A 17,494-nucleotide genomic window follows, 5' to 3' on the forward strand; every position below is an offset into this window, starting at 1 on the left:
AGAGATGGAATATTTTCCAATAAACCAGTAAAAAGAATATATATATATATATATATATATATATATATATATATAAAAGCAAGAAAGATTGCGTGATTCTTAATCCTAGGATACGAATGATCCAAAGTGATAAAGGTGGTATACAGGTGTACGTGTCCACTTGTTGTGTCTATTTATAAATTACTGTGTGTCAAAATATAGAGCAGTTAAATACAAGGGGGTGAGGGGAATATAGGGGGTAAATGAGATAAAGTGTTATCAAATAAATAATGGTGAAAATTGTTTAGTAAGTGTACAACAAGGTGCCAGATGGGTTTGTAGATTATATTACACTAGTGAAGTGAACTCTATACTAAATGGAGACTTGTGGAGATAGGTTAGACAGAAGGGAAAGATGCTCGTGATATATTAATAAATGTGAGAAAATAAAATAAAAATAAATAAATGTGGATACAATCGTATGATGGTTAGAGGAGATATAAAAATATCCATCAAAGGTTAATTGGAGTATCTCTCTTATACTACTAATGTGGGAGATATTTTGAAAAAATGAAAAAAGTTTTTTGAATGAAAAAAATCCCAATCAGATTTACTTGGTTCATTTAGGCATTAGTATTTTATTTTAATCATGCAATTTTATATTAACTGGCTGTTTATTTAAAGATTTGTATTAGATAAACTGTTCTTAAATTATAAACCTAGTTTTATTTTTTTTATATTTTTTTATATTTTTCTGAAAAATTTTTTTATACTGTTGTACACATTTACAGTACTTTTTATATGGTTTGCATGCCAATGGTGTGTTATTAATTTATATGAACATAGAATAATTGTTCTGTTCATTCATGCCTTTAGGATATACGCTATCCATTAAGTATATCCATTTTGCTTCTGCCTTGAGCAACACTGTTTCAAGATTGCCTCCTTTTAAACCCAGGGATATCTTCTGGATTCCAAAGCATTTTAATTCAGAGGTTTTAGATTGGTGGTGTTTGAAGAAATGAGAAGCTACGGACGTGATTTTTTTGTCTTTAGATAGGTCTTTAGGGGCATTACGGATGTTTCGCAAATGTTCCATCAATCGGGTATGTACAGTTCTAGTAGTCATACCGATATATACTTTAGGACATTTGCATTGAAGGACATATATTACTCCACTAGAATTACAATTAATATAACTCATAATTTGATGGTGTTTACCAAACCTGTCAGTGATGGATTTCTTTTTAACCATGTTGCCGCACGAGGAGCAGTTTCCACATAGAAACAAACCTCTTTCAGGTGGTCTAGTTTTGGTGGATTTTTGTACAAAATGACTGGGGCTCAGCCTTTCCTTTAGATTTTTATTTCTCTGATAGCTTAGTTGGACCCTTTCGCCTATTAAGTCCTTTAAATAGGGGTCCGCTTGTAGTATATGCCAGTTGTTATTAATTATATTCACAATTTGCTGTGTTTGCTGATTATACGTTAATACTAGTCTGGTTTTATTATCACCCTTTTTAGTTTTTGTTTTTAATAGTTCAGATCTAGCAGTTTTTAATGCTTTAGTTTTAGCCTTGTGAATAGATCTCTTGCTGTAGCCTCTTAAGAGTAAACGATTTTCCAATTCTGTGGCTCTCATCTTGAAGGTCGTGTCTTGTGAGCAGTTCCTCCTTAATCTCAAAAATTCTCCAATTGGTAGAGACTTTGTGGTATTGGGTGCATGGGCACTGGTAGCAAATAAGACATTGTTGGTAGCTGTTTCTTTTCGATACAGGTCTGTGCTTAGGCAGCCGTCTTCTTCCTTACGGATTAATAAATCCAAAAAGGAAATGTTTGTCTGACTTTTGTGATGAGTTAATCTGATGTTCAAATTGTTTTGATTTAACTTTAATAGAAAGGTATCAAGATCTTCTTCTGTGCCTTCCCATAAGAACAGGATGTCGTCTATGTATCGAATCCACACTGGAATCTTATCTGAGTATTCGTCATTTGTATCGCAGAATACTGTGGTTTGCTCCAACCACCCTAAGAAAAGATTTGCGTAGGTGGGAGCACAGGCCGTGCCCATGGCAGTGCCCTGAGTTTGGAGGTAGAACTTGTTGTTGAAGAGAAAATAATTTTTAGTTAGCACGAATTTGAGTAGATTAAGTGTGAATTGGTTATGGTCTGGGCTTTCATCAGATGACATATTGAGGAAGTATTGGACGGCTTGTAATCCTAGTTTGTGGTCAATGCTAGTATACAGGGATTCCACGTCACAAGAGACTAGCCAGGTGTTTTTGGAGATGTTAATGTCCTGTATTATTTGTAACACTTCCATGGTGTCTTTCACATAGGACGATAGTTGTGTTAGGAACGGTCTTAGCCTTAAATCTACATATTGACTCGCCTTTTCCGTTAGGTTTTCATTACCGGAGACGATGGGCCTGACAGGTGGTTTTTGGCTATTTTTATGAACTTTCAGAATTAGATAGAATGTTGCGACTTTAGGATGCATAATAGTCAGAAACTTAGTATTAATTAAGCCATTTTTAAAGGCTGAGTCAATCAATTTATTGTATTGAGCGTGGAAATCCCCTGTGGGGTTATTCCATAATTCTTTATAGCAGATTTTATTCTTCAATTGAAGGTTGGCCTCTTCCAAATACATTTCTATGGACCATATTACAATATTACCGCCCTTGTCGGCGTTGCGAATTATGACATCATTCCAAGATTCTATTTCTGAGAGAGTATCCCTTTCCCTTTTGGATAGATTTTGTTGTTTAGAAGTGATGTCTAATTTGTTGATACTTTGACATACAATTTAATTGAAGACTTCAATATTGGGACATGTCTTGTTGGGGGGAACATATTTCGATTTGATTTTCATCGTCTTTCGCCAGTTAGGTCTTTCACATTCATCTTGTTCTGAGTTGAGATCATTTAATATTTGTAAGGTTTCCAGTTCATCTTCAGTACAGTCAACAGATGGAATATCTGGTTCTTTATTAGTGAAGTGTCTTTTTAGAAGAAGTTTGCGCAAAAATAGTTGTATATCTTTAATTACCTCAAATCTGTCCAGATTGTTGTGTGGACAGAAGGACAAGCCTTTGGATAATACATTAATGTGAAGGGAGGTTAGTGTCCGATTAGACAGATTTATGATTCTTAGTTTCTCATCCTTATTAGGGAGAATGGGCTCGGATTCCTTTTGGGTGGTTTGTTTGTCTGTTGTTTGTCTTTCTGATTCTTTTTGTTTCTGGTCTGTCTCACCTGTGCCCTGTATCCCTCAGACACATCACACATGTACACTCACCTGTGCCCTGTATACCTCAGACACATCACACACGTACACTCACCTGTGCCCTGTATCCCTCAGACACATCACACATGTACACTCACCTGCACCCTGTATCCCTCAGACACATCACACATGTACACTCACCTGTGCCCTGTATCCCTCAGACACATCACACATGTACACTCACCTGTGCGCTGCATCCATGAGACGCAAGTGGAGCAAAACCGTTAACGTTGCCCTTAGTGTGACCTTGCTCACAATCATCATCAGAGACATGACATTTTAAGATAGATTCAGAGAGAATACAATTTTAAACAACTTTCCAATTTACTTCTATTGTCTGATTTTTTTTTGTTCTCTTGGTATCCTTTGATACCAAGAGAATGAAAACAATTAGATTATAGAAGTAAATTGGAAAGTTATTTAAAATGGTATTCTCTCGGTATCTATCTGAAAATGTCATGTCTCTGATGATGATTGTGCACAAGGTCACAGAAAGTGTAACGTTAACGGGTGTGCTCCCCATTTTCTCTCTGAATCATGAAAGAAAAATTAAGGGTTTCATTCCCCTTTAAAGGACCACTAAACACAGTAGGTTTGCATAATCAACAAATTCAAGACAATGCAATAGCACTTAGTCAGAACTTCAAATGTGTAGTAGAATTTTTTTTTTTGACAATTTTAAAACTTATGTCTATTTCTACTCCCCCTGTACCATGTGACAGCCATCAGCCTATCAAAAATGCATACATGTACCATGTGACAGCCACCATCCAATCACAAATTAATATACGTTTATTCTGTGAATTCTAGAACGTTCAGTAGGAGCTGGTGACTCAAAAAAATTAAATATAAAAAGACTGTGCACAATTTGTTAATGGAAGTAAATTGGAAAGTTGGTTAAAATTGCATGCTCTATCTGATTTATGACTGTTTAATTTTGACTTGAGTGTCCCTTTAACGAGGCTGACATTTATTTAGCGCACCCTATACTTTGAATGGATAGCGCAGGATTTGCTACTATCGCTTATATTACTTGATGACATAAATGTGTTACACTCGTGCACATTACAAAATAGCACTGAAAACTTAGTGCTTTTGGAGACCTGAAGTAAAATGTAAAAAACAAAAAAAGAAATAATTTCATGATTCAGATAGAGAGTGTCATTTTATACAACTTTACAATGTACTTCTGTTACCAAGAGAATGAAGCACATGTTGTTATCTTTTGTTAAAGGAGCAGCAAAGCACTACTGGGAGCTAGCTGTAAACATCTGCTGAGCCAATGACAAGAAGCATATATGTGCAAGAACCAAACATCAGCTAGCTAGTAGTGCACTGCTACCCCTGAGCCTATCTAGGTATGCTTTTCAACAAAGGATACCAAGAGAAAACAGAACATTAGATAATATAAGTAAATTGCAAAGTTGTTTAAAAAGTTTAATTTTGACTTTACTGTCCCCTTAACTCTTAAAAACATGTATATTATATTAAAATAAAGTATTTCACTCAAAGTTAAATATAAAAAAAACAAAACAAGTTTTATTATTGAAATAAATGTTCAATATGGGTAAGGTCTATGATCTGGTACACAAAGGTATATATGTATGTGTTTTTACTTATTTATGGGTATAAATATACAGGAGTCTATGCGGCAAGGGACTTAGCAAGGTCACAATATCCGACCTCCAGATGTTACCGCGCCTGAGGCTTTGGCTCTTGCGGTAACATTTTACTTTCAACTTGTAATACGAGTACAAGAATAGGAGCACTATATATTTATCTTGAGCGGAGTTAACACTCAGTAGTGCTTATATTTCTTTTACAAGGTATGACGAGTCCACGGATTTCATCCTTACTTATGGGATATCGCCTCCTGGTCAGCAGGAGGAGGCAAAGAGCTCCACAGCAGAGCTGCATAAATAGCTTCTCCCTTCCCCCCCACCCAGTCATTCTCTTTGCCTGTGTTAGTGATAGGAAGAGGTAAAGTGAGGTGTTAGTTTAAATTCTTCAATCAAGAGTTTTTTATTTTGAAATGGTGCCAAAGTGTACTATTTTGTTACAGGGCAGCTTCTGGATAGTCGTTTTTAGACTATGGGAACTGGTGGATTTTTGTCTCCACTGCGCCTCCCAAGACTGTGCTGCTTTCTCTGTATATGGTCTTAGAGGTTGTAACCAAGACCCTTCTGCTTTCACATGACCTCAGGAGGAAGAGTGGACCTCTTGATACTGTGAGCTTGTCATGCTGTTCCTCAGCATGGAGGTAGGTGCAGTTTATTATTCTGGAGCGCTGCAGCATATTTCAGAAAAACTGTGCTTATACTGTTATACAGGGGCTAGCTTGAAAGGGCTTCCTTTTAACATTTTCTTTAATACCCAGACACTCTCATATTATAATAGCCTAGAAGCGCTGGGGTGTGTAAAGAAAACTGACATTTATTGTTTATCCAGACACTCAGGCATGTTATAGCCTTGAAGCGCTGGGACCTAGTGTATGTGTATTCACGATAACGGGCATGGAATAGAAGGTTCCAGTTTGTTTATTAAAGGTGGCTGATGCTGGGGACAATTCCGGAGGGGATATGTTTTCACTATATAGCTCTGGTACATGGGGGTATCCTGATGTGAGGACTGTTATGGCCTATGTTTTCGCGCGCTTAGGATAGCGCAGTTCATACTTCAGTTGTCCGGTGCAGCATTTCCTCACGGCTCCTAAGTCTGCTTGTAGCGATATTTTACAATCGACTTTAGGTGCGCCGTGCTTAAGGAGTCTAGTGTGGTCATGTGGAGGAAGGTAGGAGCCACAGCGGAGCTGCGGCGTGGTGACTGGGTTATATTTTAAAAGTTTACCAGTGTATTATTCTGAGGCCTTCGTGCAGGCTATGTGAAATTTGCACCCTGCCTTAGGGACCAAGATTGTTTTATTTTGTTTTTGTATTTAAAGATACAGTGCTCCGAAGTGTTTTTTATTATTAGACTAATATTTGCTATACTAATTATCAGTGATTCTGACCAAGATTGCATTTTGTTCAGGTTATAAAAGATGGATGACCGTGAACAAAGTACATGTCCTATGTGTTTAGATGCCATTGTGGAACCCCCTGTTACACTTTGTCCCCCATGTATTGAGAGGGCTTTACAGTGTAAAGAACAAATTTTCTTTAATAAAGATATATCTAATGAATGTCCTCAGACTGATGAAATTCAGGGTATGCCGCATCTTTCTCCCCAAGCGTCACAGCCTTTAACGCCCGCTCAGGTGAAGCCATGTTCATCAACGGCGTCTGCTTCATTTACTCTGCAGGATATGGCTGCAGTTATGTAATCCACTCTTACAGAAGTTTTATCTAAGTTGCCAGTGTTACAAGGCAAACACAGCAGGACAGAAACTCACGTGGTCCCTGCAACTGATGCTTTAATGGCTATCTCCGATATACCTTCCCAGGGTTCTGAATTTGGGGGTAGGGAGGCCCTGTCTGAGGGGGAACTGTCTGACTCAGGAAGTGCATTACCCCAGACAGATTTGGACGTCATGTCCTTCAGGTTTAAGCTTGAACACCTCCGCCTTTTGCTACGAGAGGTTTTGGCAACTCTGGACGACTGTGACTCTATTGTGGTTCCACCCGAGAAATTGAGTAAGTTGGACAAATACTTAGAGGTCCCTTTTTATTCCAATGTGTTTCCAGTTCCTAAGAGAATTTCGGAAATTATTACAAGGGAATGGGAGAGACCGGGTATCACGTTCTCCCCTTCCCCTATTTTTAAGAAAATGTACCCTATAGCTGACACCGTTTGGGACTCTTGGCAGACGGTCCCAAAGGTGGAGGGAGCTATCTCTACCCTGGCTAAGCGTACGACTATCCCTATTGAGGACAGTTGTGCTTTCAAAGACCCTATGGATAAAAAGTTGGAGGGTCTTCTAAAGAAGCTATATATTCAAGGGTTTCTATTACAACCGACGGCCTGCATTGTAACAGTCACAAGTGCAGCTGCCTTTTGGTTTGACGCTCTAGAAGAGTCCCTTAAGACTGAGACTCCTTTAGAAGAAATAATGGATAGAATTAAGGCCCTTAAGCTGGCTAATTCTTTTATTACGGATGCTGCCTTTCAGATCGCCAAATTGGCGGCTAAGAATTCAGGATTTTCCATTTTAGCGCGCAGAGCCTTATGGTTAAAATCTTGGTCTGCGGATGTGTCCTCTAAATCAAAGCTTTTGGTTATTCCCTTCAAGGGAAAGACCCTATTCGGGCCTGATTTGAAAGAAATCATTTCTGATATTACGGGAGGTAAGGGTCATCTTCTCCCTCAAGACAAAGCATCTAAGCAAAGGGGGCGACCGAGTCATTTTCGTTCCTTTCGTAATTTCAAAGGAGTCCCCCTTCCTCTGCCGCTAAACAGGAAGGGAACTTTTCTCAAGCCAAAGCCATCTGGAGATCCAACCAGGCTGGGAACAAGGGTAAACAACCCAAGAAGCCCGCTGCTGCTCCCAAGACAGCATGAAGGGGCGGCCCCCGATCCCGGACTGGATCTAGTAGGGGGCAGACTTTCTCTCTTTGTCCAGGCTTGGATAAGAGACATTCAGGATTCCTGGACACTCAAATCTTTTTGTGGTTCCCAAAAAAGAGGGAACGTTCCGACCCATTTTAGATCTCAAGAGTCTAAACAAGTTTCTCAGAGATCCATCCTTCAAGATGGAGACTATTCGGTCAATTCTCCCATTGATCCAGGAGGTTCAATATATGACTACCGTGGACTTAAAGGATGCATATCTTCATATTCCTATCCACAAAGATCATCACCAGTTCCTAAGGTTTGCCTTCCTGGACAAACATTTTCAGTTTGTGGCTCTTCCCTTCGGGCTGGCCACGGCACCCAGGATCTTCACGAAGGTTCTAGGGTCTTTGCTAGCAGTTCTCAGACCGTGGGGCATTGCAGTGGTGCCTTATCTGGACGATATTCTAATCCAGACGTCGTCTTACTAACTGACAAAGTCTCATACTGACATGGTTCTGTCCTTTCTAAGGACTCATGGGTGGAAGGTGAATCTAGAAAAGAGTTCACTAATTCCACAGACAAGGGTTCCTTTCCCTAATAGATTCTATATCCATGAAAATCTTCTTGACGGAAGTCAGAAAGTTAAAGATTCTGAATACATGCCGAGCCCTTCAGTCCAATCCTCAGCCATCAGTGGCTCGGTGCATGGAGGTAATTGGACTGATGGTAGCGGCAATGGACATCATTCTGTTTGCTCGTTTTCATCTCAGACCTCTACAACTGAGCATGCTCAGACAGTGGAATGGAGATTATGCAAATTTGTCTCCTCAGATAGATCTGGATCAGGAGACAAGAGACTCTCTTCTTTGGTGGTTGTCGGCTGGATCATCTGTCCCAAGGGACGTGCTTATGCAGACCTTCATGGGTGATAGTGACAATGGACGCCAGTCTACTAGGATGGGGTGCAGTCTGGAATTCCCTGAAAGCTCAGGGTGTGTGGACTCGGCCGGAGTCCCTACTTCCAATCAATATTCTGGAGTTGAGAGCAATATTCAATGCGCTTCAGGCTTGGCCTCAGTTGGCTTCGGCCAAATTCATCCGATTTCAGTCGGACAAAATCACGACTGTGGCTTACATCAATCATCAGGGAGGAACAAGGAGTTCCTTAGCGATGACAGAAGTATCCAAGATAATTTGGTGGGCGGAGGCTCACTCTTGTTATCTGTCAACAATCTACATCCCAGGAGTGGACAACTGGGAGGCGGATTTTTTGACATTTCATCCGGGGGAATGGGAACTCCATTCGGAGGTCTTTGCCACCCTGATTCTCAGGTGGGGCAGGCCGGAATTGGATCTGATGGCACCTCGTCAGAATGCCAAGCTCTCGAGATACGGATCCAGGTCCAGGGATCCTCAGGCCGAACTGATAGATGCCTTGGCAGTGCCTTGGTCATTCAACCTAGCTTATGTGTTTCCACTGTTTGCACTCCTTCCCTGGGTGATTGCACGGATCAAACAGGACAGGGCTTCGGTGATTCTAATCGCTCCTGCGTGGCCTCACAGGACTTGGTATGCCGATCTGGTGGACGTCCTCTCTGCCGCCGTGGAAGCTTCCATTGAGGCAGGACCTTCTAATTCATGGACCCTTCCATCATCCAAATCTAATTTCTCTGCAGCTGACTGCTTGGAGATTGAACGCTTGATTTTATCTAAGCAGGGGTTCTCTGATGCGGTCATTGATACCTTGATTCAGGCACGCAAGCCTGTTACTAGAAATATTTACCATAAGATATGGCGTAAATATCTTTATTGTTGGATTGGACAAAGGGTTGTCAGCAAGTTCCTTAAAGGGACAGATTTCTGTTTTGTCTATTTTGTTACACAAGCGCCTGGCAGATGTTCCAGATGTTCAATCTTTTTGTCAGGCCCTGACTAGAATCCGGCCTGTGTTTAGACCGATTGCTCCTCCTTGGAGTTTGAATTTAGTTCTTAATGTTCTTCAAGGGGTTCCGTTTGAACCCATGCATTCCATAGATAGTAAGTTATTATCTTGGAAAGTTTTATTTTTGGTTGCTATTTCTTCTGCTCACAGAGTTTCTGAGCTTTCGGCTTTACAATGTGATTCTCCTTATCTTATTTTCCATTCTGATAAGGTGGTGTTACATACCAAACCTGGTTTTCTTCCTAAGGTTGTTTCTAACAAGAATATTAATCAGGAAATTGTTGTTCCTTCCTTGTGTCCTAACCCTTCTTCTAAGAAGGAGCGTCTGTTACATAATCTGGATGTAGTCTGTGCCTTGAAGTTCTACTTGCAGGCAACTAAGGATTTTCGTCAAATATCTTCATTATTTGTTGTTTTTGCTGGAAAACGTAGAGGTCAGAAAGCTACAGCTACCTCTCTTTCTTTTTGGCTGAAGAGTGTCATCCGTGTTGCATATGAGACTGCTGGACAGCAGGCTCCCGATCGAATTACGGCTCATTCTACTAGGGCTGTGACTTCCTCATGGGCATTTAAAAATTATGCTTCTGTTGAACAGATTTGCAAGGCTGCAACTTGATTGTCTCTTCACACTTTTTCCAAATTTTACAAATTTTATACTTTTGCCTCATCTGAGGCTGTTTTTGGGAGAAAGGTTCTTCAAGTAGTGGTGCCTTCCGTTTAGGTTCCTGTCTTGTCCCTCCCTTTCATCCGTGTCCTATAGCTTTGGTATTGTATCCCATAAGTAAGGATGAAATCCGTGGACTCGTCATATCTTGTAAAAGAAAAGGAAATTTATGCTTACCTGATAAATTTATTTCTTTTACGATATGACGAGTCCACGGCCCACCCTGTTGTTTTTTTCTAAAGACAGGTTTTTATTTTTGTTAAAATTCAGTAACCTCTGCTCCTTGGCTTTTATCCCATAAGTAAGGATGAAATCGGTGGACTCGTCATATCGTAAAAGAAATACATTTATCAGGTAAGCATAAATTTCCTTTTTTATGCTTCATTTGTAATCTAGGCCTTAGTTATTCATAAATGCTTCATGGGCTGCACACAGACTTGTGTCTGCTATGTAACCATCTGAGTAAATATAACTGCTAATTACATGAGGCAAAATGTCACCATCACAAAATATTCCCTTTACTTAACCCTTTAATGACAGACGTACCCTGTACGTAGGACTTCGCTAAGACTGCGCTAAGACTGCATGCCTTAGGTCTGCGCTATATCCGGCAGATATTTGAGGGTAATGTGTTAATTAGTGCTAATCACCTGTAGCTGGTTTTATAGGAAGTTCATCCTCCTCAGTCTTCATGTGATCACACACATACGGTTCTCCTCCGTGCTCAACTACTAAGCCATCTGTAGGCGTCACATCCATACGACCTGAACAATAAGAATATACATGCATATGTGTAAGTTGTTTGTAGTGCTCGTGGGATGTATCAATTTCTCTCTCATTATATATAAACATAAATCATGTGATGGCCCGAAAAGTACTATGTGCACACAAGAGAATTATTTAGTAGACTATCACACTTACTATGTACACTCACCTGTAACCCACGTACCTCACACATAATATATATGCACACCTACCTGTAACCCACGTAACACACACAATATACGTGCACTCACCTGTAACCCACATACCTCACACACAATATGGCCTCCATTACATACGCAACGTCGCCCGCAAAATCCTCCGCCGCCAGATTTTACGCGATTTTGGTATTACATATACGGCGTAGCATACAAGTTACGCGCGTATATTTCACCCTTCGGACGTATTTTTTTTACCCATAGACTAACATAGAACAGCCGCGCAATTTGGTATCCAATATACAGCGTAAGGACTTACGCTCGCAGAATTCAGAAAATCTACTCCATTCTCATCTCGCCACATATTGCAGGCGCAGCAACCCTTGCACTGACTAAAAAAGCAACGTAACTCCTTGGAAGCCTTAACAAACACATACATTTAAGCAGCATCTCAAGCCGGACAGATAGCTCAGCATGCTAAGGCATTGTGGCTGAGCTCTGTAGCAACTCAAGGGTTGCAGGTTCGATCCCCGGCGAGGTCCCCTCAGCCTTTCATCCTTCCAAGGTTGATAAAATGAGCAGCGCCTTGAGACCCTTATGGGTGATTAGCCGTGCTTTACAAGTACCCAATACATACATACATACATACAAAGGGACAGTATACTATGATATTGGTTTTTTAAGGTTTATTTGTGTATTTGAAATAGTTTGAAGCCACAACATAATCAAATGGATTGAGCTTGTAGGTACTTTATCACATTGTGGATATATACTTGCTTATAACAATCAACAATACTTGGAGGAGAGAACAATGGGAAATCATAATTGTATTACCTTCATCTCTTTATATATGGGTTTATATATGAATTTTGAATAGCGTAATTACGTGTTGCATTTTTATATGAAATCGCGGTTCATTTTTACGAGTGTTATCCTAATTTGCATAGAACTACTCTTCATTGACACTTTCCGTTGACAAAATACTGGCCTAAGTTACTTACGACGACTGAAATGTGTATTTGCGCACATTTCAGAAGATCGCCAGTTTAGCATCTAACGGCGCAGTATATGTAATACCCCGATGTGCAAGGTGAAATTACGACCGGCGCAGGTTCCCACGCTTGCGCCGAAACCTGCGCCATATATGTGATCGTGTCCTATATGTCCACACTCACCTGTAACCCACGTACCTCACACACACAACATACATGCACACTTACCTTTATCCCATTCCTCAAATACAACATACATGCACACTTACTTGCATCTCATGTACCTCACACATAACATACGTGCACACTTACCCGTGACCTGCATCCCTCTAGCACAAAATATGTGCACACTCACCTGTAACCCGCATACCTCACACACAACACCCATGCTATTTTCATCCCTCAGACACAATATACACGCACACTCACTTGTAAACCTGTGTCCCTGAGACACAAAATGCATGCACTCTTACCTTTGACCTACATCCCTCTAGCACAACATATGTGCATACTCACCTGTCTCCTGTGTCCCTCAGACACACCAGACGTGCTCACCTGGGCTGATACGGTCACTGGTTTCCTCAACCGGGGCTCCCAGCTGATGCCTCACACTCAGATCTTCTGTTATCTCAACTTTCACTATATCAGCGTTATATTCATCTGTACAATAAAGCAGATTCAGTTTTATATCCCATGATCTCGTTTTTATAACTTTACCATAAAACAGTTTGTGTATTTCCCAGACAGACAATAGCACCAAATTCACACATTCTCCTCCTTTTTCCTCTCATCATTTTTTGACCATGATCCTCAATATTCCAGTATAAAAATACAACATGAACTAAACAAGGGTTAAACTCATGTTGTTATCTGTGCTTATAAACCAGACAGTAAACTACAAGGGAGAGCAGTAAGTAACTGTGTGCACAGCCCCGGCAGACTCTCACGTATTACTACTCACCGGCAGGGAGGGAGAGCAGTAAGTAACTGTGTGCACAGCCCCGGCAGACTCTCACGTATTACTACTCACCGGCAGGGAGGGAGAGCAGTAAGTAACTGTGTGCACAGCCCCGGCAGACTCTCACGTATTACTACTCACCGGCAGGGAGGGAGAGCAGTAAGTAACTGTGTGCACAGCCCCAGCAGACTCTCACGTATTACTACTCACCAGCAGGGAGGGACCAATGTATTTCAGTCTGATGACTATTCATGTCATCTGTCTCATCTTCTTCCTTCACATTTAATAGCCCAGTGCCCGGGTTTTCCTCTAGACGCCCTGTAATTATAGCAGGGAGTTACCTAAACTTATAAACTTAAACCATAAACTTATAAAACAGAAGTTTGTTCTTTCTGATTTAGTTTATTACACAATTAGTGCAAGTCTAATCATTTAGCTAATAAAAAAAAAATTAGGAGTGTGTTTGTGTTTGGAGCACTATATGGCAGTAGTTTTGCAAGAATGTTATCCATATGCAAGAGCACTAGATGGCAGCACTATTTCCTGCTCCAGACTACTACCTAGGTATTTTTTTTGACAAAGAATATTATGGTAACAAAGCAAATTTGGGAAGCATGTTTTAGGACGTTATTTTTCTTACCTGGGGTATAGTCCTTTCTTTCAAACAGACTGTTTTTTCTTTAAATTTCGCGTGCAAAATTAGGCTCGCAAGGGCGCAAAATGCTGTTATTTATTGCATCATTTTTGGCGCAAGAATTTTTTGGCACGAAGGTACGTCTTTAATGACGCAAGTACGTAATTTCCGGTGTCTTAGTTGACGCCAGGTTTCCTTGCATGAGGTTGTGTCATTTCCGGATGTTGTTGGCGCCAAAACAATTTTTCAACTTCCTTTTGCGCTGTGCGTCATTCTTGGCGTCAAAAAAATTTGTTTATTTTTTACCCCACTTCCTATATGCCTCGTGCCTTCTATATGCTCAGAGGGCTATGCTGTTTGCATTTTTTTCCCATTCCTGAAACTGCCATATAAGGAAATTCTAAATTTTGCTTTAATGTTGTTTTTTTATTTACATTTTGCAAGATGTCTCAATCTGATCCTGTCTCTGAAGCAACTGTTGAAACTCTGCTGCCTAATCACAGTTCTATCAAAGCTAAATGTATCTATTGTAAGTTAGTTGAGATTATATCTCCAGCTGTAGTATATAACAGTTGTCATGATAAGCTTTTGCACGCAGAAAATGTTTCCATCAGTACCAGTACAGTTTCTGTTGTTCCTTCAACATCTAATGTACATGAAATCCCTGTTGATATGAAAAATTATATTGCTGATGCGATACAGAAGGCTTTGTCTGCTATTCCGCCTTCTAATAAACTTAAAGGTCTTTTAAAACATCTTATAAATTTGATGAAATTTCTAATGACCGACAACATACTGAAATATCCACCTCTGATGAGGATCTCTCTGATTCAGAAGATCCTACCTCAGACATTGACACTGACAAATCTACTTATCTTTTCAAGATTGAGTATATTCGTTCCTTGTTAAAAGAAGTGTTGGTTACTTTGGATATTGAGGTGTCTAGTCCTCTTGATATTAAAACTAGTAAACGTTTAAATTCTGTTTATAAACCTCCTATGATTACTCCTGAGGTTTTTCCAGTTCCTGATGATATTTCTGATGTGATTGCTAAGGAATGGATTAAGCCTGGTACTTCTTTCATTCCTTCTTCTAGGTTTAAATGATTTGCCAGTGGCTAGATTAGAGTTTTGGTAAAAAATCCCCAAAGTTGATGGGGCTATTTCTACTCTTGCCAAACGTACTACTATTCCTATGGAAGACAGTACTTCTTTTAAAGATTCTTTAGATAGGAAACTTGAATCTTATCTAAGGAAAGCTTATTTATATTCTGGCTATATTCTCAGGCCTGCCATTTCTATGGTTGATGTTGCGGCTGCATCAAACTTTTGGTTGGATAGCCTATTGCAACAGGAAAGAGATCCCGATTTGTCTAGCATTGTTCATTTGCTTCAACATGCTAATCATTTTATCTGTGATGCCATTTTTGATATCATCAAAATTGATGTTAAATCTATGTCTTTAGCTATTTTAGCTAGAAGAGCTTTATGGCTCAAATCTTGGAATGCTGACATGGTATCTAAGTCTAGATTACTATCTCTTTCCAACTTAACAATTTATTTGGTTCTCAGTTGGATTCAATTATTTCAACTATCACTGGGGGAAGGGAGTTTTTTTGCCTCAAGATAAAAGATCTAAGGGTAAATCTAAAGCTTCTAATCGTTTTCGTTCTTTTTTCGACAGAATAAGGAACAGAAAACCAATCCTTCCCCTAAAGACTCTGGTTCCAATTGGAAACCTTCTTCAAGTTGGAATAAATCAAAGCCTTTTAAGAAACCAAAGCCAGCCCCCAAGTCTGCATGAAGGTGCAGCCCTCGATCCAGTTCAGCTGGTGGGGGGCAGATTGAAAATATTCCAAGACATTTGGGCAGATTCTGTTCAAAAGCAGTGGATTCAGAGCATTGTATCTCAAGGGTATCGAATAGGATTCAGAGTAAGACCTCCTGTGAGAAGATTTTTTCTCTCTCACGTTCCAGTAAATCCGGTGAAGGCTCAGGCTTTTCTGAAGTGTGTTTCAGATCTAGAGCTTTCAGGGGTAATCATACCAGTTCCGTTTCAGGAACAGGGTCTGGGGTTTTATTCAAATCTATTCATTGTCCCAAAGAAAGAAAATTCATTCAGGCCAGCTCTGGATCTGAAGTTTTTGAATTGTTTTGTAAGAGTCCCAACTTTCAAGATGGTGACTATAAGGACTATTTTGCCTTTTGTTAAGCAAGGTCATTATATGTCCACGATAGACTTACAGGATGCATATCTTCACATTCCGATTCATCCAGACCACTATCGATTTCTGAGTTTCTCTTTTCTAGACAAACATTACCAATTTGTTGCTCTTCCATTTGGCCTAGCAACAGCTCCAATGATCTTTTCGAAGGTTCTCGGTGCCCTTCTATCTGTAATCAGAGAACAGGGTATTGCAGTGTTTCCTTATTTGGACGATATCTTGGTACTAGCTCAGTCTTTACATATAGCTGAATCTCACACAAATCAACTAGTGTTGTTTCTTCAAAGACATGGTTGGAGGATCAGTTTACCAAATAATTTCTTGATTCCTCAGACAAGGGTCACCTTTTTAGGTTTCCAGAAAGATTCAGTGTCCATGACTCTGTCCTTAACAGACACGAGACAAATTAAATTGGTTTCAGCCTGTTGAAGCCTTCAGTCTCAATCATTCCCTTCAGTAGCTATGTGCATGGAAATTTTAGGTCTCATGACTGCAGCATCGGACGCGATCCCCTTTGCTCGTTTTCATATGAGACCTCTGCAGCTTTGTATGCTGAATCAATGGTGCAGGGATTATACTCGGATATTGATATACTTAAATCCCAACATTCAACTCTCTCTGACTTGGTGGTTAGACCATCATCGTATAGTTCAAGGGGCTTCTTTTGTTCATCCCACCTGGACTGTGATCACAACAGATGCAAGTCTTTCAGGTTGGGGAGCTGTCTGGGGATCTCTGACAGCACAAGGGGTTTGGAAACCTCAAGAGGCGAGCTTACCAATCAATATTTTGGAACTCTGTGCTATTTTCAGGACTCTTCAGGTTTGGCCTCTGTTAAAGAGAGAACCATTCATTTGATTTCAGACGGACAATATCACAACTGTGGCATATGTCAATCATCAGGGTGGGACTGGCAGTCCCTCTAGCTAATTTCTGTGGTGCATATTCCAGGTGTAGACAATTGGGAAGTGGATTATCTCAGCCATCAGACCTTACATCCAGGGGAATGGTCTCTCCATCCAGATGTATTTTGTCAGATTGTACAGATGTGGGGTCTTCCAGAATTAGATCTGATGGCTTCTCATCTAAACAAGAAACTTCCCAGATACATATCCAGGTCAAGGGATCCTCAGGCAGAGATGGTGGATGCTTTATTAGTTCCTTAGTTTTACTAACCTGCTTATATTGTTCCGCCTCTAGTTTTTCTTCAAAGAGTGATCTCCAAGATCATTATGGAAAAATCGTATGTGTTTCTGATAGCACCAGCGTGGCCTCACAGGTTTTGGTATGCGGATCTTGTCCGGATGTCTAGTTACCAGCCTTGGCCACTTCCTCAAAGACCAGACCTTCTGTCTCAAGGGACGTTTTTCCATTAGGATATCAAATCGTTAAATTTGAAGG

At 40.2% G+C, this 17,494-nt stretch overlaps 1 protein-coding gene across 1 annotated transcript in view; it reads right to left on the reverse strand.

Annotated features, from left to right (window-relative positions):
* LOC128657327 (gastrula zinc finger protein XlCGF57.1-like) overlaps positions 1-17,494 on the reverse strand; it is a 136,555-nt gene that overhangs the window by 104,662 nt on the left and 14,399 nt on the right. Inside the window, exons 2-4 of the mRNA XM_053711628.1 lie at positions 13,446-13,553; positions 12,833-12,937; positions 11,016-11,129 (exon numbers count right to left, since the gene is read on the reverse strand). Of these exons, the coding sequence (XP_053567603.1) occupies positions 11,016-11,129; positions 12,833-12,937; positions 13,446-13,488 (262 nt within the window). The 5' untranslated portion in view covers positions 13,489-13,553. The remainder of the gene's footprint in view (positions 1-11,015; positions 11,130-12,832; positions 12,938-13,445; positions 13,554-17,494) is intronic.

The sequence above is a fragment of the Bombina bombina genome, chromosome 4, assembly GCF_027579735.1.
Source record: "Bombina bombina isolate aBomBom1 chromosome 4, aBomBom1.pri, whole genome shotgun sequence".
NCBI classification, from domain to species: Eukaryota; Metazoa; Chordata; class Amphibia; order Anura; family Bombinatoridae; genus Bombina; species Bombina bombina.